A 27,149-nucleotide genomic window follows, 5' to 3' on the forward strand; every position below is an offset into this window, starting at 1 on the left:
TGGCCAAAAAATTACGAACAAGCAATGTCGAGTGAGCAGGTACATCATCGTGATGCAAAAGCCATCAATTGTTTTCAACAATACCGGCCGTTTTCTTCGTATTGCATAACTTCAAGACAATACTCTTTATTGACCGTATGACCATGTGGCAAGAACTCCTGATACACTACACAACGGTAATCAAAGAAAACAGTGACCAAAACCTTTACATTCGATCAAACTGATTGGCGTGCTTTTTTGCTATTGGCTCTCCTGGGCTCTTACATTGGAACAAGTGGACTCTGGTTTCGATGTCATAACCATGATTCGTCACCAGTTGAGATCTTTATAAGCAATTCTGCATTGTTGTTGACGCCATTTAACAATTCCTGAGCGATGCTCATGTGACGGTTTTTTGGTCAAATTCAGCAATTTTGGAACAATCTTTGCTGCCACACCGATAAGGTTTGTTAAGTAATTTATTGTTTATAAAAACGACAAAAAATGTCAGTACGACAATGAACATCATTGTTCAGTTAGAATATTCTCATTTAGGTTTCGATTTTACTAGTAGAAAGGTACCACGTCAACAATCTCTAAAATGATCAATTCTCGTCCATTGGAAGAAAAAATTGAAACGATTTTTATTTACGGTGCGACGCGTAACTTTCACGAGACTGAAAGGATTTTCAATGAACGTTTTCCGAATCGTCCTATCTGTAGAAAATATTTCAGGGAACTTGTATCCAAATTCACAAATACCGGTATTGTACATAACAATAAGCCCCCAGGTCATCCATCCATTCCGGAAGAACAGCAAGTGCAAATAATTGGTGAGATGGTAGTAAATCCTGAACAGTCTACTTATTCCGTCGCGAATGTTTGTGAGGTGTCTCCTACTTCTGTGTGGAGACTTTTGAAGAGGAATAGGTATCATCCATACAAAATCAAAATGGTGCACTGAAGATGATCTGATTGAGGAACAGAATTCTGCGAAATCATGACGGAAACCATTGCAAGGCATCCTACCTATCTCCACAATATTTGTTTTAGTGACGAATGTATACTTTTTCAAACAGCAATGTTCACAGACTAAATTGCCCTTATTGAAGTGAAACCAATCCTTATGTTTTCCGGGAAACACCTACTCAATATCCAGAAAAAATTAACGTTTGGGCAGGAATATTGGGAAACCTTATTGTAGGACCTCTATTTGACTCTTTCATCACTGAAATCGTCGAAGCGAATCCTAATGAATTCAATATGGATATTGTATTCCAACAAGATGGAGCACCACCACATTACTGCAGACAAGTAAGAAACTATTTCGACACTACTTTTCCCTGTCGTTGGATTGAACATCGAGGACTTACAGAATGGCCAGCCCGCTCGCCAGATTTGACACTTTTGGACTTTTTTATAGGCTATTTGAAGCAAAAGGTGTACGAAAATAAACCTGCTTCAATATTGGATATACGGCAGAGAATAATAAATATTTGTAGAGATATTGACGTTACTGTGTTGGAAAATATTCGGCGTGAAATATCCGATAGGCTGTTCATATGTCAAGAAGTTCAAGGCAACCATTTCGAGTATCTTCTGAACTGACCTCAAGCTTATTACCTCATATTATCTAGTTAAATGTCAATGTTTTCAGGAAATTACTAAACGTTTCGCCATTTTGTAGTAGTTGAAGATATTGACATTATATTCTAGGGCTCTGAAGCTTCAAAAAGATGTGTCACAAGAACCCCCTTTCTATTTATTGTATTTCCCAGATGGCGCCCTGTCGCCATCTTGAAAGAATTTCACTTAAAAATAAAGTATTCCTGCATTAATTTTATTATTCCAAATTTTAATTTTTTGAGTTGACCCGTTCAAAAAATAAAAGAGAAGGGGACATTAAAGAAAAGCACTGTCATAGTCATAGATCTTCATTTGCTCCAGTTACATATAATGTACATATATAAACTCCGAGGAGTGTGGAACATGTCAGTAGTAAATAACAACTAAATAACAAATCAAAGTTTTACATTCATAATCAATATTATCTCACGAGTAATTTTAAGACACAAAAAAAACAATATATACAAAAATCAGGCATATGTAAATAACATTCATATAGTTAGCTTACTATCATTTAAGAATTCCTGCAAGCTATAATAAGGTTTTTCTACGAGATAGCTCTTCAAACGACATTTCATTGTTGAAATTGGAAGATTTCTTAGAGTGAGTGGAAATTTATTGTAAATGTTTATAACACGCTATATTTGACATTTCTCTGTATGTATGTATAGTTGCATTTCTCATTTCTAAGATCATTCTTTGTTCTGGTGTTGTATAAGTGATCCTTTTCACAGTTAATGAAAAGTTCTGATTTGTTTTCTGTTACAAATACTACTGCTTCATATATACAGAGATTTATCAAAGTTAAAATTTTGCTCCTAATAAAAGCTTCTCTGCAGCTATCGTTTTTTTTTTCATCTTATAGATATACCTAATACATTTGTTTTTGTAGTATGAGTATCCTAGAGATACCAACAGAGTTTCCCCAGAATATTATTCCTAATTTTATTCTAGATTGAATATAAGCATGGTATGCAGAGAGGGCAGCTACAGTTCCGACAGTATTCTCAATGCATAGCAATATTTTGCAATATTTTTTGATAAGTAGTCTATGTGATTTTTCCAGTCCAGTCTCCTGTCTATCAAGAGTCCCAAAAATTTTACCTGATTGCATATGTTTATATTTTGATTATTATTTTCAAAGGTATTCAACTCTGGCGAGGAACTATTTGCGAAATGAATTATTTGAGTTTTGTCAATATTAAGTAGTAAGTCATTTGCTGTGAGGAAATTGTTCAATACATATAGCACATTTGTTATCTTTGTCATGACCAACTGAGAGTTCTTTTCTTTTACGATGACCGATATATCATCAGCATATAATACAATATCTTCATTAACTACATTTGGTATTTCATTTGTGTACAATATATATAATAATGGACCTAAGATGGATCCCTGTGGCACACCTTTCTTATCACAATTGATTCTGATTTAATTATCCCCGAGATGTCATTTTCAATCAAATGTTGGGTTCTGTTTGTCAAATAGGGTTTGATTAAGTCCAAAGATGTGCCTTTGATTCCATATTTATCAAGTTTGTTGCATAAAATTTCATGGCTGACACTGTCAAATGCTTTTGACAGGTCAATACACAAAGTTACAGTACAATCATCTTTGTTCAAATGGTGTAAAAAAATTTCTACGGCTTGATATATTGCTTGTACGGTTGATTTACCTTTACGGAATCCATTTTGTTCATTTGCTAACAACACATTATCATCTAAAAACTTGAGTAAACGTTTATTCATGAGCTTTTCAAAAATTTTACTGGGATTTGGCAATAATGATATGGGTCTGTAGTTACTTTCTTCATCTCTGTTTCCTTTTTTAAATATAGCTTTAATAGATGCCACTTTCAGTACTTGTGGGAATATTGCTTGTGAGAAACATACATTTATAATATAAGTCAAAGGATAGGCTATGATCTCTGCTGTTTCTTTCAATAGATACATAGGAATCTGATCTTCACCGACAGATTTTTTATTTTTTAGTTGTCTAATACATTCTATTATTTCAAGCGGAGTGGTAGGTTCAAAGAAAAAAGCATCTTCACATTCTTCTATTTTTGTATAATCTGGGCTATCTGGTTTATTTAGGTCTGGGCAAGCTTCACTAAAATACTTATTGATTTGATTTACTATGGTTTGTGAATCTTTATATTTTTTTGCAAAACTTTCTAGGATATTGTTTTTGTGGTAGTTGGGTTTTGTTATTTTTTTGATTAATGACCATGTAGCTTTGGTTTTATTTTCGGCTTTCATTATATATTCAGTGTTAGACTTTTTTCAGCAGCTGCAATAACTTTACAGAGAACGGCACAATACTTTTTGAAATACTGAGTACTTATCAGCCCTAGTGTCTTCTTTTTGTATAATGAGCGTTTTCTCGAGTAAGACTTTTTTATACCCCTTGTTATCCATGAATTGGGCCTAGTTTTATTCAACTTTTTTTCCACAAAGATCAGGTTCATTATTCTAGTGAAAATATTCGAAAAACAGTTGTATGCTATATTTACATCTGTACTCTGTGTTACACTTTCCCAATTAACCTCAGCGAGATCCTGTTTAAACTGAATAATTTAATTTTTTGAGAATATTCTTTTTTTGATCCATTTTATTTCATTTGTTTTAATTTTTTGTGTGAAAAGGGTTATCATTTGTCCTTAGTGATCAGATGATGCAGTATTTAAGACCATGCTTTTTTCATAGTCATCAAAATTTACAAAAATGTTATCTAATAGAGTAGATGAAATATTTGTTACTCTGGTTGGTTCAAAAATAGTTTGTGTTATGTTGTGAGTAAGGAGTAAGTCTAAAAATACCTTAGTTTGTACGTTGTCTTCAAGCAAGTTGATATTAAAGTCTCCACATAGTATAACCTTAAATGTAGTGAATTTTTCATGAACTAAATCAATTATTTCTTCCATGTTCTCAATGAAAATATCGAATGATCCTAAGCCAGTTTTGTAAACACATACAATTACAATTTTCATTTTCCTAATTACTACACTTCCACATTTCAAATGAATATGTCATTTAGACGATATTTAGTAAATCTGATTTCATGATTTGTTATTAATAGTGTTGTTATACGTGGACTGTATTTTCTGTGATTTAAGTTTGAATGTTAACCTTTTGCGTGGTTTTGGTAAACAGAGAGAGCAAAGATTTTTAAATTGTACTAAACTGTGCTTACCTTATGACTCGTCTCCTATCATGATGGAATATATTTTACAGGGGTGCGCGATATAGTCACCCAATGGAGGCAAGTACAATAATATTGCCGTATGTATAATAAAAATCGAATGCAAGCAAAAATACGTGCATTAGATTTTTATTGCTCGGAGAAGAAACAAATAGTTTGTATCAAGAATGTTATCATCTGCAGTGTATTACAAAAGTCAGCACTGAATCCTTTTCTGTTAGTATATCAAAGTGTGTGAAGAGTAATTTTCACCAGTAATAATTATAATTTCACTATAATACTATAGAGAATCATGATTTAGAAAATTCAAATGAAACGACTTGGACATTTAAACAATAATTTAATATAGGAAATTGATGTCAAAGGTAGCAATTTTGAGAATCTTCTCATTCTTAGATTTTATCAGGTTTTAAATTTACAACTTCTCCCTTACATTGTCAATAATATGATCATATGGTATCTACTTTATGATACTCAATAATTAATTCGAAATCAATACTAACATATCAAATCAAATCAAAATATACTTTATTGCCTGAAGAACATAATTCTCATTGACAAAGTCGTTTACAAAATAAAAGAACAAAATAACACAACAATCACCTTTAGATATATATCGATATGATAAATAGTGAGGTAGAAAAAGTGATAATAATTATAATTGGACTACGATAGACGCACATCTGAGTCAAAGGAAATTTGATACATTATCCTCGTACTGGTCAACAAAATATGAAATATAAGTACATGAAAATAATAAAAATGATCACAATTTTATATACATATATACACATATATACACATACATACATATACACATATACATACATATACATACACACACATATACATATATAACTCTAAAACACTTAACAACAACATGTGCAATTATACAATGCATGTACATAAAATATTAAAATTGTCACAATAAAAATTTGCTTTGTACGAATATTAACAACAAAGAGGTGTAAATATAAAATGAAGTTCATATAAATATAAATAAAATATAAGTATCACTGAAACACATTAAATAATAATGTATAACGAAGTCGAATTTCACGCATTAAAAGTTCATACAGTAGAATTCATCTAATGAGTAGAAAGCATTCGTCAATAGAAGTTTTTTTACGGTACTTTTGAATTGTTTTTTGCTATCTAAAATTTTTATCTCATTTGGTAGGTGATTGAATAATTTTTTACCATTATAAAATATGGAATTTTTTATTTGTGTCGATGTTGGAATTGGTAAGGTTATATTTAGTGCTTGTCTTGTGTTGTATTGAGACAATTCATGAGGTTTGTTTTTAAATTTGCTATGCATGAGACATACTGATTCTAAGATAAAAATACAAGGTAATGTTAAGATTTTATGTTTTATAAAGAGTGGCTTGCAAGAATCCCGGAATTTAGCTTTGCACATATACCTTACTGCTCGTTTTTGCAAAACAAAAATCATATTGAAGACATATCGACTACATGATCCCCAAAAACAGATTCCATATCTCAAATGTGAATCGATTAAAGCATAATACACACTTTTTGCCATATCTACACCAAGTTCCCATGAAATGGTTCTTACAGCGAAACATCCTGATGCCAATTTTCTTCTGAGTTTTTCAATGTGACTTTCGAATTTCAATTTATCATCTATATATAAACCCAGGAATTTTGTTTCCGACATATAACTTATCACCTGATTTCCTATATGAAGTTCTTGAAGATTACATTTGAAAGTTAGGATGTTAGTTTTTGATATATTGAAAGACAACCTATTAGCATCACACCAATCTTTAACTTTTCTAATATCATTCTCAATCATTTGATGCAATTGTGTGCCATTTTTATCATGCCAAAGTATTGTGGTGTCATCTGCAAATTGAGTGAACTCTCCGGAAATATCAATTGAAGCTAGATCATTTATATAGACTAAGAAAAGGGTGGGTCCCAGAACTGATCCTTGAGGTACCCCCCATTTAATTTCTAATTTGTGTGATAAGTTGCCTTGAAGAAATACGCTTTGACTCCGTCCGGATAAATAAGACTCAAACCACTGGATTGCTACATCTCTAAACCCATATTTCTCTAATTTTTGCAACAGAATTTTGTGATTAACACAGTCGAAAGCCTTTGTCAGATCACAGAAAACTGCTGCTGCAACTTCCCTATCATTCAGATTCAGGTAAACGTTTTGAAGAAGGTTGAAAATTGCATCATTTGTTCCTTTCCCTCTTTGAAATCCGAATTGTGTAGAAATAATAGTGTTATGCTTATTCAGAAAGGCCATTATTCTTTTTTTCACGAGTTTCTCTATTATTTTTGAAAGTGTGGGTAACATTGAAATTGGTCTGAAATTTGCGGGATTCTCAGTATCACCCCCCTTATGTATTGGAATTACTATTGCGTTTTTTAAACATGATGGAAAAACTCTTGTTGCAAATGAAACATTTACTGATTCAACTAGTACCATAATAGCCGAGTCGGGAAGATGTGAAAATATTTTTATAGATAAGTCATCCCACCCAGATGCATTTTTATTTTTAATTTCATTAAAAATTTGTTTCATCTCTACTGTATCCGTAGGCGTGAAAAAGAAAGATTCAGAAACAGAGATGTGATTTAAATAAATCAGTGGATCCTTTGAGGAAATAATCTGTTTAGAAACAGTTTCTGCAACTGAGCAATAATATTCATTGATATCGTTGCATTCTAAATTTGTTTTCACAGGAGCAGAGTTGTTTCTACCTCTGAAGTCATTGACAATTTTCCAGCTCTCTTTTTGCCTGTGACTTGCATTTTCTACTCTGTTCCTATAGTATACCTTTTTAGCCATTTTCACGGTTTTTCTATAAATGGACCTATACTTGTTATAAAAAGAAGTGAAGATTTCATTTTCATTGGCAAATTTTCTAATCATATGTAGGGATCGTAGATTTTTCGCTGAAATTTTGATACCCTTTGTCAACCAGGGTTTTTTAGCTTTTTTCTTGATTAGCTTAAGAGGAAAGCTTCTATTAAATTTGTTGACAAAGTTTTAACAAATTGATGAGATAAAAAAAAACTTTTTTTTTAACAAATGTTCAATTTATCAAGTATCCAGTCATCTGGAATGTCATTTTTGCTGAAAGTTTTCTGGTTTTCATTTTAGTGAGTTGCATAATATGGGAAAGAAACGAAATCAAGAAAGCAGATTTATCGATGCTCGACATTAGTTCTGCTATTATTTGCAAAGTGGACTCGATGCCAGAGAGTATGGACTATTTTTATTTTGGGATAGTCCTGTCTACAGCCATAGCGCTCTTGCCTGTTATTTGTAGACTAGTGAATTCTTCCAGCGAGGCTAATTTATTGGATGCACATAGACTTGTAGAAGATATTTATGCCAATGTTACCACATCTGTTATGAAAGATCACGATTCAGTGGTAGTTTTTTATCACCACTTGCTGAAGGAGATTTTACGAAGGTTTGGAAGCTGTGTTTTTTCTGCATTCGATGGAGATTCACGGTGAGTAAAGTTTTGATTCATTTCAAATTCATTGATTTCTGTGTCTTTTTAACCCACTAATTAGCAAACATTTCTTTTTGAGATTGCAGAGTAAAGCATTATTGAAAATAGTATTGATTTTAGAAAATCATTTTGTATCTTCACTGATGGTGAATTGATAAGAGGCTCATTTGTAGTAAAGCAAATATACAGATTGCCCATTTAAGTACTTATGTTTCCAGGGCTTCATTATCAAAGAAAAGTCCTCAACAACTTATAGATCTGTCCTCAATGGAGGGTTGCCCAACCTTAGGTTGTGCCACCCAATTTATTATCGATCTCTAGGCGGGTTTTTATAATCCAAAAAAAGTACTTTTCCCAATCACCAGAAGTGCAATACTCTTCTCGACGCGCGTTTCACCAACCAAGTTGGTATCTTCAGGAGATGAAAAAGATTAAAATAGTTTTAGTTTTATTTATTCATTAGGAAAAGTGTTTGTTTTGGATTTATTCTACGTCAGAGGTTCCACTTTTACTTTTTAAAAGCAGAGATTAAGTAAAAACATGAATTAACGTGCACTTAGAATGTTTCATTTAATTTTGACTTCATTGAAACTCTTATTTTGAATCATTAACAGAAATTATTCCTAAAGCTGCGCCCTCACTGAGTCGACACTGTCGATCGACTCTGTCGATCAACAAGCGACAAAACTGCATCTGTCCACACCGAGTCGACCCAAATGTTTGTCGATCAGTCGAAATCAACATGTCTGACGAAGATGATGTAATACTTGCTTGTGCCGCATATATTATCATCATGACTAAAAAAAGAAAGATTGTACCAAAAAAAAGAAGGTTTTGTGTTCGACCAAGCCTTCAAACTAGAACTAGATACAACGCCAGTAATTTGATAGAAGATTTAAAAAAGTTGACGTCAACATATTGAGCCTTGAATACAGGTGTAACGGTGGTTTTAGAATTTTATTTCGGATGTCGGAAGGTGAATTTGAATATTTATTACAAAAATCGGGCCAAAAATTTGTAAAAAAGACACTATTTGTAGACCTGCCATTCCCATATTGGAGCCTATTGCCCTAACATTACGATTTTTATCAACTGGAGATTCGTTCCACTCATTAATGTATCTTTTCAAAATTTCAAAGCCGGCAATTTCTGAAATTATTGTGGAGGTGTGCGATGCCCTTATTGATGTATTACAAGACTATATTGAGGTAAGTACTTAGATGTTTATTAAGATTTACGAGATTCATATAAATTTAATTTAATATAATCATATTATACAAAAGCACTGTAACAATAGGATTCTCAAAATCAATATACAATTTTTATACAATTTATACAATTGAAAATGATAACAATACAATATATATATATATATATATATATATATATATATATATATATATATATATATATACATATATATATACATATATATATATATATATATATATATATATATATATATATATATATATATATATATATATATATATATATATATATATACATACATTTTTACTAGGAAATAGAAATATAAAATAATTATGGCTACTTCTTAAATAAAATTTTAACAACCATAAATAAGTAAGTACAACAGTAGTAAAAATAAGCTGAAACTAAAATAAAACTAAATATTTAAACCCAAACTAAAAATAGTGTTGCACATATCTATGCTTATGACTTATGACTTCTTGGAGTTTACTGTTGGGTGAGGAAATGATCTACAGCTTCATCTTCATCCGTAGTATAAGCAGTAGTTGATTGTGTCGGAGTGGGGGGATTGCTAAAAGAAGAGCATGAGGAATGTGATCCCAGGGACTGTTGCATAGGTAAAATCGTTAGTAAGCCATCAGAATTTGCTCAACTGGGAAATATTGCTGTTGCTGAGATTGAGGATAATAGTGTTGTTGATGAGCATGAGAAAAATACTTCTGCTGTGGTTGTTGTGCTACGAGATAATTGTAATTTCCCAATTTGGCTTCCAACAAAAGCGTGCTTATTTTGTGTTGCACCGTAACTTGAGCATAAGTAGTAGACAAATTTCGCAATGTCACAGCCACTTCTTCGCCAAATATGGTAAACACATTCTTTTGTCTTTTTGCCGCTAATGTTTGCGTCATTGACTCGTATGCTTCATTGACCAATGAGTCATTGCATCTCCTTTTCCTTGATGGTACATGTCCACGAGTTGGCGACTTGAACTGTTTTGTAATTACATTTTTTTTCCTTTTTAAACATTACTGGCATTCACATGACTCCCAGTAGAGTCTTGAGAGTTGCCTTCTTCATTATTTAAAATGGCATCTTGAGTATTCTCCTGCTCATCAGCAGTATTATCCATATCGTTGGCATCTTCCACTGCATCCACCACCAATGAAAACTGTAATATGAAGATTTTTTGTTTTAATTCTGTTGGTACTGTTGCTAGTTTGACCTTTACAAAAATAAAATAAAAAAAAAAATTCTTTATTTCAGATGCCTAAAAACGAAGCACAATGGAAAGCCATTGCCGAAGACTATTACAATCGTTAGGACTTTCCAAACTGCGTCGGAGCTATGGATGGAAAACACATATCGTTGCAGGCTCCGATAAACAGTGGCAGTGAATTTTTTAATTTCAAAGGATTTTTTAGTTTTGTTTTATTCGCCGTAGTCGACGCAAATTACAATTTTACTTATGCTAATGTGGGATGTCAAGGGCGCATTTCAGATGGTGGCGTTTTTAGTAGTACTATATTTAATAAGCTTCTACAGGCCAATACAATGCATTTACCTGAAGAAAATCAACTCCCAAATAGTGAACTAATAAGCCTATATGTTTTTGTTGCAGACGACGCATTTCCTTTGTCAACAAACATAATGAAACCATATGCAGGAAATCACTCTAAAGGTTCTAGGGAAAGATTATTTAACCATCGCCTCAGCAGGGCTCAAAAAATATCAGAAAATGTCTTTGGCTTAATATCTAACGTATTTCGAATATTTCGTCAACCATTGCTATTGGAACCCCAAACCGCCTGCAAGGTAACGTTAGTAGAATGTTACTTGCACAATTTTCTTAGAAAAAGTGCATCTAAGAACATTTATAATACCCCTGGAACATTTGATTCTGACTGCTCTGATTCAAGAGACGTTATTCCAGGAGCTTGGAGAAATGATAATGGAACTCCTCCTGGCTTGGCAGATTTACCCAGTATACCCAGAAAAAGTGCAGTGCATGCCCGACAAGTGAGAAACACGTTAAGAGACTATTTTAGACACCTGAAGGGGAAATTCCTTGGCAATACAAAATATGTCAAAATTTATCGTTTGACATTAATTCAGAAATAACTCGTTAGGAGGAGTAGTTTTGTTTTTTGCGATTTCATGAGTCTTTTCAGTTGTCATGCAATTGTTCAACGTTTATAAATAAAAACCTCTTACAAACTCAAGTTGTAGAAAAAGTGTTCGCAATAAAGCAGTAAAAAATATCAAAGTTTTTTGTAACCCTTATTAACTCTACAAGTAAAACTAAATATTGTATATACCGCCAAAAGTCTTGGATTTTTCGAGTATTTTTAACAATAATCAAATTAAATTCTGAAAATATGACGAATTTTATCCTTTGATTTACTTCCAAATTATGTGCTTTACAACCTTTTGTTATTTATATGCTAATGCCTGGGCTAATTTTTATCTAGTTAGAATTTCATGGCTTCAAAAGCAAACCATTTACTTTTATACACATCCTCCGTACCAGAGCCAGATTTCTTGGTGTCCTTTAATTTTTTTTGCTTCTCTTGCCAATTGACTTTGAAGATTTCTAATTTTTTGTTCTACCGTTTGTTTCTTGACGTTAAATAATTTAGCAATGTTCATAAGGGCATCGTGTCTCAAGTTTCTGTTCTTATAGTTTTTGGTTTTAGAATCCCATAGATTTGTTTTAGTTGGTATGCCTCAATAAAGGCTATGAATTCTTGCCTTGGTAACGATGTTACCAAGGCAAGAATTCACTGAGTACTAACAGTTTGTCGAATATCGAACGTCGAAAATACGTCCACACACTAAAGTCGATCGCCTGTTCTTTTATGTTTACCGACAATCGATGGGAAACAAATCGACTTGTCGATTTGATGTGACACTTGACTTTGTCGAGTGTCACGTACACACCAAAGCGACAACGTCGATCGACAGTGTCGACTCAGTGAGGATGCAGCATAATATTTTCGTTATTGTTACCTGGTACTGTACATCACATTGTTTTTTTGGACGCGTGCGCAATATGCTGCGTAATCTGCTGATTGATGTTAGTTTTGGAACTGAATAACATCAAATAAGCCAAATGAAGAATCTGGTGTGTGGAAAAAGTGCTTGGTATATTTTGTTATCAATTTTTTCCAAATCACCTGTGAAGCAAACCCTAGAGAAATATTTTGGTACAAGTATTTGAGATAACCTCGACATTCTTGCAAAGTATAATAAAATCCAAATCTTCTGTTGCTTTGAGTATTGGTTTCTACTTGAGCTTGTAATTTTGTTAAATACTACTACCCTCTCAGTGCTTCACCCAAAACAATTCACTACAAATTGTTCTTCTTTTAAGATCTATAAAAAATTCTGCCATGGCATATGCCTATTTTTTTTTATGAATTACTATACCTATTTCAATGTTTGAAAAAATGGTCACATACAGTGGTAGATAATTGGAAAGCTTTTTAGACAGATCCGATATCAATCCCTATCAAACTATTACCTTAAGAATTTCATAATAATAATAATGTTTATTTCTTGAACAACATGTGTATACGCATGTATGAATGAGCATCTAATATTTCACGAGAGCAGCAATTGTTGCTTGTGGTTGAAATGACAAATGACATTGTAATACTGACCTTAATTTTAACTTTTGTTCACAAATAAAGTGTGCATCTAAAATACACATATTTCAAATAAAATTTCTATGAGGGTGGCAGTGGGAAAAACAATTCTCATCATTATTTGTATGTGTGGATTTTCCTATTTTCTTTCATGTTTCTAAAATTAAACGAGGCGTATGGCTGCAGAGAAAAAAGTTACAGCGTAATTTGCAAAACGAATGTTTTCAGGACAGCTGGTTGAAAAAAGTCCATGTACATATATGTAAAACAAGATAGGGCCCGAAACCGTTCCGTGTGGCATGTCACTTTTTTTGTAAAATTTAGTTCTGTTGATTCTCACTATTTGCTCTCTTCTCACAATATAACATTCTAGTAGTTGTAACTGTTTACCGTCAAGTACTTCATCCACAATTTTAATTAGATGTAACATGGCATCTTGAATGAACTTTCTTCTTGGAATCCAAACTGAAATCCTGAAAGGATTTTGTGTTTTACAAGGAATGAATTCAATCTGACCTAAATTGCCTCCTCAATCATTTTACATAGAGCTATAATTAACGATACTGATCTTTAATTGATTGTCTCAGTCATATAAATTGGTGTGACTTCAAACATGATGGAAATTTTCTCTCTCAATAGGCCTGAGTGAATGTATAAATAGAAGCTTCAGCCACATATTTTGCTCTCAATTGAACTTCACAACGTTATCAAATAACTGAATATATTGAACGAAAGTAATTTTTGTGGGGGAAATCAGAGTTTTCTTTCGGTTATTTCACCATTACAATTTTAATTTTTTCTTCACATTATTCAAGGTTAAACTAACCAGAGAAGGTTGAAAAATGCTCAATATACAACTCAACCCCATTCCAATTATACTTCGAATTTATTCCACTTGTGACTATAGCTTTTGGGAAGACTGTAAATAAATTTTCATAGTGACATTGTGATGTCACGATAAATAATCGGGGGCTATACATTGGGGGGCAGCAGTGTAACAATAGGTTTAAAAAAAAACTTTTGTCCAAACAGGCACTAGACCCAATTACAGGATGCAGTATACAATTTTGGGATGAAAGTGTTGAATAAAGACAATATATACTTATTATAATAGTAATAATACATTCATGGAATATTTTAAAGAAAATAAAGGAAAAAAATAATAAATTTCAAGTTTGTGTTTGATGATTTGCATAACCTAATAAACGGTTTTGGGATAAAAGTGTTAAATTTAAAAGATATACATATATAACGTAACAGTAATACGTTCATCAGAATCAGAATATGCTTTATTGTCGAAAGAAAACAATTCTTGTTGACAAAGTCAGTTGTCGTACATGGATGTATGTTAAAATATAGTTAAAATAACACTTACAGATGTATAAACACAAATAAACACAGGATCTGATCAAATTAGAGTAAATAATGGTACATATATATATATATATATATATATATATATATATATATATATATATATATATATATATATATATATACACCCATCCATACATACATATTCACATAATTGAGCCTCAGCAATGACAGATATGGATAATGAGTTCATTCAGATAATTTGGCTATAAAAAATTCATCCAAGCTATAGAAGGGATGATCAAAGAGTAAAACCTTCACACTACCTCTGAATCTATTATAATTCTTGATTTCCCTAATTCTTGCTGGAAGGTAGTTGTATATTTTCAAGCCGTTATATATAATAGAGTCCTTTACGAGGCGACTTTTGGGTATAGGCAACATAAGAGTCGAGTTTTGGGAAGATCGAGTATTGTAAGACGATGACGCTCCTTTACATAGATCACGGTGCTTATGAATCAAACAAGATGTTTCCAATATAAAAATAGAGATCACTGTGAGGATTTGGTGATTTTTAAAGCATTCTTTGCACGATTTGCGACTCTTAATCTTGAAGAGGGCTCTAATGGCTCTTTTTTGTACATCGAAAAAAAAAATTAAATGAGTATTTGTTGCTTTGCAAACAAAATAGTTTTTATCGCTTTTTTGAATATATTCAATGGTGTTGAATAAATGTCTACTTTCTGATACAGTTGATTAAATTTATAGCACATTGCAAATAAGAGAGATTTGAATAATTTATTGGTTCTCGGTGTTGGTAGGTAAAAAACATTGTTCAGTTTTACTACTGATTTTTGGCACATGAAACTCTATTTGAGAAGTAGTTTTTGTGAGTTGACAAGATTGTTCACCGGTTTATATATGAATACACAAGAATAATAATTTTTTCTGTCTTCAAGATATGGAAAATTGAAACGTTGCAACAATATAGTATTACATATTTCCTGTCTGGGGTATTCATTATCTAGTTTATATATAACATATTTCATAAACCGTCGTTAGACAGATTCAAGTGATTGAATCTGTGAAGTATATATAGTTGACCAGATAAGACAGCCATATTTTAATCGGGATCTAACAAATGAGTTGTAGAGAGTGATAAAACTTTCCATGTTTTTGAAATCTTTCAAGTCATTTTGTAATATTTCATTGTAATTAGGTGACTCTTTGATACGAAAAACCTTCAGATCATCAGAAAAAAAATAGAATTTCTATTTGTTGATGAATACGGAGAATAGGTGTTCAGAATAAAAAAATGTTCTGTAAAATAAACATGTAGCCATATGGAATTTCAACAAAAAATTAATTACCACTTTCAGGGAATACGTTGTGATGACGATATCTTCTATTCAACGTTGGATTTTGGCTTCTACAATTTTCTTCCTGTTGGCCGTAGCTGAGAAAACTTTTAAACAGAGGTTGCTCTATGCCAAATTATTCTCGCATTTGACTTCATCTAGGCGGGCCAAAAAATCGGATATCCCTCATTTTCGATTGAACAAAGTTCTGAACATCAAGACGTGGCTGTCAGTGCGTTCCTATCTGAAGAAGAGAGGCCCTCAGAGGTCAGTCGATGTCATCGTCTCTACAGCCTTCGTAGCTAATCTTCTGCTGTTGACGTTTCTGTGTGTTGAAGTATTGAAGGTGAGCTGAATATATATATATATATATATATATATATATATATATATATATATATATATATATATATGTATAATTGATAGTGTAACGACCGTATGTATGTATAAAATAGTAGTTTTTCGGGGATTCGGTCTGATTAGAATGAATATTTACTCTTTTTAGCTGCCCGAGCTTTCGCTAATGTTCTTCAACAACAAAATGACATTTGTCATTTTGATGTTGAAGACTTCTTTCAAAATTGAAATTTCCAAATTTAATATTCTCACATAGCACATCCCTCGATAAAGCTAATAAACATTAGCGAAAGCTCGGGCAGCTAAAAAGAGTAAATATTCATTCTAATCAGACCGAATCCCCGAAAAACTACTATTCTATATATATATATATATATATATATATATATATATATATATATATATATATATATATATATATATATACAGAGATATATATATATTATTGAGTGTGTATGATATAAATCAAAAGGAGGAAATCGTGGACATGACACTCAAGAAATATGGAGGCAAACCGCGGACACGTGTTTCTGGCTATTGGCCTCATCAGCGCGGTGCAGCCAATTGCAAAGGTGGACAACAACTGGTTACCAAAAATGGAAAAAAAAAACATCCCATATACACGGTGTCACCAACCACAAATGTGCGGTTGGCTCCTGTTGGCTGTTTCAGCCTATTGGGCATGGTCAATACCGGGCAGGTGGTCCTCGATTGAAGACAAAATGAGAAAAAACCAAGAAAGTACTTGATAAAAATAGCTGCGTAAACGCAAGCGAAACATGAGTGGAACCACCTATTGGTGTGACACCCAAGTCAACTTGGCAAGTTGGCAGGGAGGTCATTAAAACAATGTACTCCTTCATAAAATAAAGAATTATGTGTACTATTTTTTTATATTTTTCAACTTTTATATTGTTTCTGTTTCTGGTATTATGCCCATGTATTTCAGCCACATAAGTTAATTTACTCTGTAGATATACAGGTGAATATCCAATTTTGATTATAAAATAAAAATTAGTGTTTGGTACTCGAAGAGTTTCTTCACTGGTAATCATTGAAGTGTTTGCAACATATTTGCTATGGGTGTTATCCTCGAACGTTGTAAGATTATTCACATAGCACGATTCTGCATCTTTTGTAGTCTGTTTATTTCATTTTGATTGAGAAAGAACAGAATGGTAGAATAATAATTCAAATGTGGAAGGGTAATGGAGTTGTAAACTAATGATTTAGCCCACTGGCTCATATATGGGGAACATCTTCTTAAAAAGTCGATTCTGTAAGCTATTGTTTTGATAACTTGACTAGCATGTTACTTGAATTTCAAGTTGCTGTCAATAGTTACACCCAAGTACACGAATTTGTTTACCTTCTCTATATTACTGTCATTCAATCGTAGAAGTAGGTTTTCATTATTATGATCTCTATGTTTCCCTAATAACATCCATTTTGTTTCATTTACATTCACCTTCAGCAGATTTGCAGAGCAATATCTATACACCCTTTCAAGACTAGCGTTTATAGTATCAACACACTCATGTACATCTTCACAACTAAAGTACAGCAGGGTATCGTCGGCAAATAAGTGAATTCTATATTCTTCTGCTATGGTTACAATGTCATTTAAATATATAAGGAATAACAATGGTCCCAAAATAGACCCTTGGGGTACATCTATTTTATTTTGTATTTTCAACCTTTGCTGTCTATTGCTCAGATAATTCATGATCCGGTTCAGTGCTATTCCATCAATACCTAAGCTTTCAATCTTTCTAATCAGTCTGCATCTACAGTTTCAAATGCCCGTTGAAGGTCAAGAAATACTGCAATAATATACTGATCCATTTCCGCACCTTTCTTCCAATCTGTTAAAACACATTGTAACGCAGTTTCACAACTATGTTGCTCCGAAAACCCGATTGATACTCAAAAAGGATCATATTACTCTTCAAATAGTCCACTATCTGTTCATATACAGCCTTTTCCAATACTTTAGCTGTAGCATTTATCATGTTTATTGGTCTCAATTGAATAGCTTGGTTTGTATTTGGTTGTTTTGGTATAGGTATAATAGTAGATAATTTTAGTTCAGTTGGTACTTCACCTTTCTCTAAAGAACTGTTGATAATGTTTAACAATGGATTACAAATGGCACTGAAACACTTATTCAGAAGTTCTACACACATTTTATCAGGACTACTTTTATTTTTCAAGGAATCAACAATTCTTTCTAGATCTACCATATTGATAAGACTAAAGTTGGACAATTTATTATCAGTTATTCATTTATTTATAGGAAAACTATAAGAAAATTTGTTGTCAATTGCATTAGTTATATTTAATATACTTTTGATATAAAATGTGTTCAGGCCATTTTTTTCAATGTCATGGGGGGTCGAGTGATAAATCATTTAAAATGTCTTTTGTCTCTCTATTACTTCTGTAATTTTTTGCTAAATTGGTTCATTTGTTATTGAGAAATTAAATGTTGAACGTTTTATTTAAGAAAATACAGAAAATTCGCTGTCGCTCATTTTATTGAGGAAATCAACAAAAGTAATATCAATGGCAACACATTCAACGAATAAAGTGTTCAAAATGACCTCCATCTAGTTCCATACAATAATACAGTCTATTTTCGAAAGCGTTCCTTACATTATTCAAGATGTCCGGAGTCAGAAATCGGCATTCCCGAACAATTCTCTGTCACATGTCTTCTAGGTTTCTAGAATTTTTTAATTAGTAGCAAACGTTTTGAAATGGACGACACTGTTAGTTTTTTCTGCACTAGTAGTTTTTGTTGAAACTAGTTGTCGCAGAACAAAAAGTAGATTTTTTTTTCTTATAAGAAAGTTTCTTCCTTATTCAGAGTAATCGGGCAAATTACGGATATGCAGTTGGTTAGTACCTCGTCCACTAGATGGAGTGACATTTTTGATGTTCGCTCCAACTTTGGAAGAGGAATGAAATACTCTGAAAGAATTCCGATTTTCAATTATGGAATATCATTGACTTTAGTTCGATGATGTTCACTATCTTGCACTGACGAGTGGCTAATGAGCCCGAAACCGGTCTGCAAGTGTGCCCGTTCTAAAATTGAAGGTCGACTCTTTCAGTTGTATTGCCAATTGCATATGCAGGAAATTTTCTGTGAAGATTCCTGCACTGACGCCTGTCGAATATAATCCAACGCCCTTCGTGGTATTAGCCAGGGGAGTAGTTGTTTTCTGATAGGCGTCAGTCCATTCAACCTACTGTGTAGGTATATCGAGACTGGCTTGAACGTATAAAGTTCATTTCTTTAAAAAGTATATAGTTGGCCACTGTCACTTCTTCACCAATTATTATTCAGTTATCCTTGTTTACTGTGTTCCAACATGGTTTATTCTACTGAAGAAAGGATAGAAATTTTTGCAACCTATTATCGAAATGATGAATGAGCTAAAGCTGCTGCAAAAATTTTCAATATGAATCATCCAGACTACAACGTGAGCCATCAATACATTAAACAGTTAATGGATAAGTTTCGAACTTCAGGTTCTGTTCACAACAGAAAACATGAAGTACCCGTCCTATCAGAAATGACGGAGTTGAAGTTGCAGTTTTAGGACATGTACAAATGAATAACTGACAATCTATCAGATAGGTACCTAGAGCATCTGGTGTATCAGCTACTAGTGTTTTTTCGGATTTGAAAGCCTATAAATTCCATCTTTTTAAAATAAGGCTAGTTCAGGAATTAAACGATGATGATCCTGATCGTCGACTTCAGTTTCGAGAGGAGTTCAGCGAGAAATTGACCAATAACCCAAAGTTATTATACAATACATGTTTTTCAGATGAAAGTTTTTTCATGTTGAATGGTGAAGGGAATAGAGATAATTGTCGTTACTGGAGCGATGCGAATCCTCATTTGGTGATGGAAACACGTTCACAAACTCCACAAAAATTGAATTTCTGGGCCGGCATTCTTCGTAATCATATTGTTGGACATTCTTCATTGAAGGTGATTTCAATGGAGACACATACCTAAATCTATTAAAAGACTGTGTAGATCCTATGATTACACAAATTTTAGAAAATGATAATTTAGTAGGAAATTAAATAACATTCCAGCAGGATGGTGCAACCCCTCATTTTGATGTTTGGGTGAGACAGTTTTTGGACGAACGTTTTCCAATGCGTTGGATCGGCAGAAGGGGTCCAGTGGAGTGGCCAGCTAGATCACATGATCTCACACCGTTGGACTTTTTTCTGTGGGGACACCTGAAGTCGAAAGTGTACTCTACTAAGCCTACAAATCTAGAAGACCTGCGACAGAGAATTGTTGGGGAATGCCAATTGCTGACTCCGGACATCTTGAATAATGTACGGAATGCTTTCGAGAGTAGACTGTATTATTGTATGAAACTAGGTGGAGGTCATTTTGAACAAATTATCCGTTAAATTTGTTTCCTCTGATATTATTTGTTGTTGATTTCCTCATTAAAATGAACGATAGCGAATTTTCTGTTTTTTTTAATGAAACGTTTAACATTTAATTTCTTATGATGCACTGTTGGAACCTTTAGTGTAGTAATGAATATTACTGGAGTTTTTTCCCAACACCAAATCGTTATTTTTAACACCTCGACACGTGTTTCGATCACCAAGTGATCATCTTCAAAGAGGAAGATTAAAACTTTTAGTTTTAATCAAAATCGTTATTTTCAACACCTCGACACGTGTTTCGATCACCAAGTGATCATCTTTTCAAAAAGGAATATTAAAACTATGAGTTTTAAGTGATCATCTTCAAAGAGGAAGATTAAAGCTAAAAGTTTTAGTTTTAATCTTCCTCTTTGAAGATGATCACTTGGTGATCGAAACACAAAGAGGAAGATTAACACTAAAAGTTTTAGTTTTAATTTTTATGTTGACGGAATTAACTGACTTGTGTTGCATTGGCATAAGTGCACTGATTCAAGTGGGGCTTATTTCGATTAAATTGAATGAGTATTTACTGAGATATCACAGTGTAGAGTGAACATAAAAACGGACAAAACTTTTGAAACAACCTAATAGCAGACAAGTTGTTTTTGTAATTTTGTTGCAAAAAACTGTTGATCACCACCCCTAGTCATTTTCTGTACCTATAATTATAAACATTAATTATTACTTTCAGGATACTGTGTTTTTTTCACAATACTATTTGGAAGCCCTGATATGGTGCATTGGATTGGGCATACTGCTTCTCAGATTCATGACTCTTGGAACGAAGATTAACAAAAAATATAGAAACCTGTCTGTACTCATAACGGAACAGATAAATCTTCATCTGCAAATTGAACAGATATCACATAAGAAAGATGAACTGAATGTTTCTCAGAAGAAAGAAGAACTTAACGTTTCAAATAACGTTTTGAAACTTGCCATAGATTTGCTGAAGGTGAGGAATGCAATAAAAATATTTCATAAGAAAATAAATATTTCGAAATAAAATCTAGAAATATTCATCTTCTAACTCACCCACACAGTAGGTTTACGTTAGGAAAATAACTACTTTCCCGGCTAATACCATAATAATAATAAGACTTTATTGTCCGAAGAAAAAATCTTGTCGACAAAGCTAGTAAGTAAGTATAAAATAAAATACATAAATGTCCTATGAATATAAAAATATAAACGAAATATAGTGTACACTAAACTAAAGTATAAAAAACACTGAATGAAAACAACAAATAATGGTTGAAACAAATACACACATAAAACACGCACAGCATGCAACTTAGTCAAACTATAATAGGGTTCACTACTCAAAAGTTCATTGATTATTTTCCTGTATTGATTGGGTCTCTTTAGAGTAGCTCGGCAGATGGTTATACATCTTCACACCGTTGTAAAATAAGGAGTGCAAACTGAATAGAAAACGTGTTTTTTATATAAACCAATCTTCATATAAAAGTAGTTATTTCAAATTATTTATTTCCTTATATTGAAAAAAAAATACATATAAAAGAATGGACAAGGAAAATTCATAGAGTAGCAAATCAGATTTTTGTATTTAAAAACTCGTCAAGAGTATAAAAACATCTTTCTAACAGAAATGATTTAATTTTTTTTTTTAACAACGAAAGGCTGCATATTGACTTCAATATATTTGGTGAACGGTTGTAAATTTTGGGTCCTACACGTTTAGCTGCACTTTGAGTTGTCTTATACTTAGCTGATCTAACGTGTATCATTTGCTTCTACCGAGTGTTTTTATCATGAATATCTCTATTGAGATTGAAGTCATTCCTGTTAGTGAAAACATAAACCGACAACTCATAAATACATAATCCAACCAAAGTAAAAATTTCGTGTGTAGCGAAAATGTTTCTGCATGAATACTGTCGAGGAACATTGAACAAACAGCGTAGGATAGCTTTTTGTTGGATAAATACATTTTTACTCTTTGCAGAGTTGCCCCACAGACATACACCAAAGCGCAATTTGGATTCGACCTGGGCATGATGAACAGCAATAAGTTGGTTTATGTTGAGAACATTTCTCAATGTTAATGAAAAGATAGGTTATAGAGCTGAAACTAATTGATTACAGTGCTCATTCCAAGAAAGACTCTCATCTATTTGCATGCCTAGGAATTTAACAGCATCATGGGTGTTTCTCAAAATAGAATCATTAACAGTCACCTGAATATCATCGGTTTTATTTTGGTAGTTGTAAAAGCGGATTAACTGAGTTTTTTTTACATTGAAAAACAGGTTGTGACTATTGAATAGTTTGAAACTACATTCAGAGTATATTCACATAGTTGTTTTCCGGCAGGTATTCACCAGAACCTACGGTGTAGGTAGTTGTGTATTGAGGAGAGATACATACGTATAAGGAAATAAATATACCTATGTATCTCTCCTCAATACAGTCTTCAGACTTGTTTTGATTTTTGTCAAAAATATTTTGTGATTCACTTTAGTCATATTGACATATGAAGACACAAGATTCAAAAAATATTCGGTTTATATGGGATACTAATATTTTCTATTAGCTCATACTGTTTCATATTCAGCATGGGTAAGAGCTTCGGGTATAGGTTCTGGCTAATAAATCCTTTTTATTTTTACAATAATAACGATAATATCAATTTATTGAAGTACCGTCAACAACTGATATCAATTTGAAGGACTCCCTTTACCCTAATATCTGGTTAGACTAGTCGTGTCTCTTTCAGAAGGGATGTATTTTATGGTGATTTCCTTAGCTCCTTTTCTCAATCTCACTATTGCTATTATTCGTTGTGCTCAGGAAATCTCAAGGTTTTTAACTGTGGTACATCGGCGATTTTTTATTAGGTATTTATTTTTTATTTTTTCTGGAAATGAATGAATAGTTTATTTGAAATGGTCTTCATAAAAAAATATTATACATTTGAATAGGTATTATAACAACTTATAAAAACTATCTTTGAATATATTACAAGAACTGAAAAGTACGAATATGCATTTTCCAAACTTAAAAAAAAATAATAAACATATCACAGAAACTTTTACTGTAACATAAAAATTAAATTTGTATTGCCTAATATAATTTATCCTTACGAATCAGTAGATAGTTGTCCTGAAAATCTAGAGAAGAAAATTGGATTGGATAATTTAGGAAACACTTGCTACATGAATAGCATTTTACAAGTGTTGTTCATGACGAAGAATTTCAAGAACGAAGTTTTAATGATGAACGAGAACGGGAATGTTTCCTACTTATTCATCAAACTCAAACACCTGTTCATGCAGCTGCAGTTTCATAAGAAGGTATCATCTTTCCCTCTAACCGATTTCCTGGAGTCTTTGAAGTCCACTAGATACTCGTTAGGACAACAATAGGATTGTTCCGAATTCTTGGGGTTCTTGTTGAATACTCTTCGTGAGCAAAACAATAGCAAAATCAATACTCCTGACCGCTCTGGACTGAATGATTCCGTACAGCCCATCTCGTCTTGTGTTTGTAAATCTTTTGCTGGAAAAATCCTCACTTGTTTACTTTGTGGTAATTGTTCAAGAAGTACCGAAAACTTATGTGAATTTCTGGAACTTCATCTAGCTTTTCCTAATATGGCTAATAACCAGTCCGTGCAAAGCTTATTATTAAATCATCTGAAAATGGAATTTTTAACAGGTGATGATCGACTGTATTGTCAAACATGCGCCAAACTAACTGACTGTTATAAGGAAACAAGTATAGCTGAGGCACCAGTCAATCTAATAATAACACTGATGATTTTCAAACAAGACTCAACCTCTAACGGAAGCAAGAAACTCTTTGGAAGGTTCGAAATAGATAAACATTTCAACCTAGCAGACCACTATTATAATATTCATGCAGTCATTGTTCACTGTGGTTCTGGCGTTGAATTTGGTCATTATTACGCCTTGGTCAAAGATGAAACGGACTGGTTTAAGTTTGACGATAGTCGTGTCACGAAGTGTTCTGGCGATGCATTGAATTTATTGGAGCCTCTGGAGACACCCTGCATTTTGTTTTATAAGAGAGAGGACATTGTTAGATCAAGATCTTCAGATGATGTGGTGCTGCAGGTTTCTCCGGGTTTTCCTGCAGCTGAAAAAGCAAATGCGCCACTGGAATCAATGAAGTCGCCCCGGAGCGCCAATTAATTTTTATTGTTGTTTTTATTTTATTTTTATCGTTGTTTTAATAAAATTAGAATGAATTTATCAATTGTTTTTTGAAGTTGTTAATATTTGTTGTATTCTTGACGCTACTGCGTGAACTATTGAATTCCAGAAAATCTTTATCAAATATTTGTTTTACTGCATGTCATATTTTGCCAAAAAAGATGAATGTACTGATTATGCCTTATATCATGTTTATCTATTTAATTATTATCATGAAGAATATCAAAACTTGATGGTCACGATGATCTCCTACCATGTAGTGAGGGCTATATACATCAATTTATTATTTGATGATTGTATATTATATAATCATCAAAATATTTTGCTGAAATTTCAGTTAACATTTTATAAAAAGATTATCGATGGGTAAAGAATCTCTTTTTTACAGATAATCAATTGAGTGTGCTCAACATACCATCATACCAACGTACCATACCATAGATCAGTTATACTTCAAAATAATTGTCATTCCTCTATTCAAAAAACTAATCAATATAGTTGACTTCATGATTTTCAATACAAAAGGGTTTTACAAAAACCGCGACACGTGTTTCGCTATACAATAGCTTCTTCAAGCATAAACTGAGAGTTACTTCTAAATTACAACCATTTTATACTCTAACCTAGTACCTAATCGTCTACCTAAATAATGAATCTACCTGAACAGGTCAGGTGTGAATTCATTAACACTGTCAATACATTTTTTGAAAGTATACCTGAAAATATACCTAACTATTTTTACCTACAAAGGAACAGATTCAATAATGGTGAATTATTCAATTCAGTTTGATCATTCGTAAGATGTTGACAGTTAATTTCCATACTCTCCAACAGGGTAAGTTTCAAACCTTTCTTCTGGAAATGGAGGGGTTTGTATTCATGGTTGAACTCATGTACCTCTGAGATTAAATGACTGGCATATAGTGCAAATCGTACAATAAACTATATTGATTAGTTTTTTAATATGGATTTTCATCAATTCCTCTGTTTTGACATTTTTACAGTATTGCGTGCCTATTCAAATCAAACGAGTATAATATGATGGCAGTATAATCAAAATGTTATTGATCAATATTTTAGATTCAAAATTCAAGTGCTGCTAGATACGTGAAGAAAAAATTACCTTTTTAGAAATTTCCTTTTTGCATATATTCAAAGTGTGCATGGAATGTGGGTTGATTGTTCAAAATATATCTAAGGTAATCCACTTCTGTGTTAATTTCTGATTTCAAAATATTGATAACGAATTATTTGTTATTGAGACTTCAAAATGTAACCTTTGTCCTAGCAGTAAACGCACATACCACTGATGATGTCTACTGCAGTGTGAAACGTTTGGTACTTCAGGTTCCATTCGACCACGGCCTATTAACCGGATTTTGTTCTCTTTAATCGTGACTCTGGCCGTGAAAGCCTTTGTTCTTATTTCAATTTCTTTGATTCCACACTCTTTTAGTGGAAGTTAATTCATCATATTCAGTTATTCTTTAGTTTTTATATTTGAAAATAATTTGAAATATTTCATTCCCGAGTTGTAGAATATGAAAATGATGTATGAAGAAAAATTATTCACCATTATATAATTTCATAATTATTTTTCAGGAGTTGGAGAATCCCTTCAAGATTTCAGGTCTTTCAGCCAATCCAATATTGTACAATTGTACAAAATTGGTAATCCTTTCAGCACTGTCGGGCGTCCTGTCGGAAATGCTGGGATTCAAGTTGAAATTGCACAAAATCAAACTCAAGTGATCCTACTTATTGAAATTGTAATTTTTGTGATCTAGTATTTGTTAGTTAATTTTCTGATAGTTTATTTATGTATGTAAATAAAAAGTTTAGACGAGCAACATCTGTGCGCTTATTTTGTTTTCTCAAATGTATATTCAAAATGCCAATTTAGATAATTCAGTGTATGTTAATGTGTTGAAAGGATGCTGCAAGCAGCTTCTTACGATCAGAACCTGTCATTGGCATCGCTTTAGGTTTTGCCAAACAAACATTGAACACCTGGATGGTAAGAAGATTTATGGACTTCTGGCAGAATCTTCCAGGATTGGCTCACTCCAAGGCGTTTATTCACCCTTAGAAGCTTGATACCAAACAGTTGTTGGACTACAGTAGGGATGAACTACGATGTCTAACAGGCCTTCTTTACAGTCACTGTCATTTGAATCATCATATGCAGAGACTTAGACTGTCGGAGGACAGTATGTGTCGCCTCTGTTTGAAAAATGATGAAACAGCAGAGCACATACTTTGTGCCTGCCCCGC

The 27,149-nt window shown here is 32.8% G+C and overlaps 1 protein-coding gene and 1 long non-coding RNA gene across 2 annotated transcripts in view; both read left to right on the forward strand.

Moving 5' to 3' along the window:
* The window catches only part of phtf (putative homeodomain transcription factor), a 51,365-nt gene extending 24,640 nt beyond the window's left edge, over window positions 1-26,725 (forward strand). The window contains exons 7-10 of the mRNA XM_023162236.2: window positions 7,958-8,315; window positions 15,868-16,192; window positions 21,368-21,631; window positions 26,478-26,725. Coding sequence (XP_023018004.2) covers window positions 7,958-8,315; window positions 15,868-16,192; window positions 21,368-21,631; window positions 26,478-26,627 — 1,097 coding nt within the window. The 3' untranslated portion in view covers window positions 26,628-26,725. The remainder of the gene's footprint in view (window positions 1-7,957; window positions 8,316-15,867; window positions 16,193-21,367; window positions 21,632-26,477) is intronic.
* On the forward strand, window positions 9,835-14,451 carry LOC141480902 (uncharacterized). The gene is made up of 2 exons (XR_012464622.1): window positions 9,835-11,342; window positions 11,461-14,451. It is a non-coding gene; the product is annotated as an uncharacterized lncRNA (long non-coding RNA).
* Window positions 26,726-27,149: the final 424 nt, after the last annotated feature.

Source organism: Leptinotarsa decemlineata, unplaced genomic scaffold (genome assembly GCF_025532065.1).
Source record: "Leptinotarsa decemlineata unplaced genomic scaffold, Ldec_3_MD MMD2_tig00000026_RagTag_RagTag, whole genome shotgun sequence".
Classification (NCBI taxonomy): Eukaryota; Metazoa; Arthropoda; class Insecta; order Coleoptera; family Chrysomelidae; genus Leptinotarsa; species Leptinotarsa decemlineata.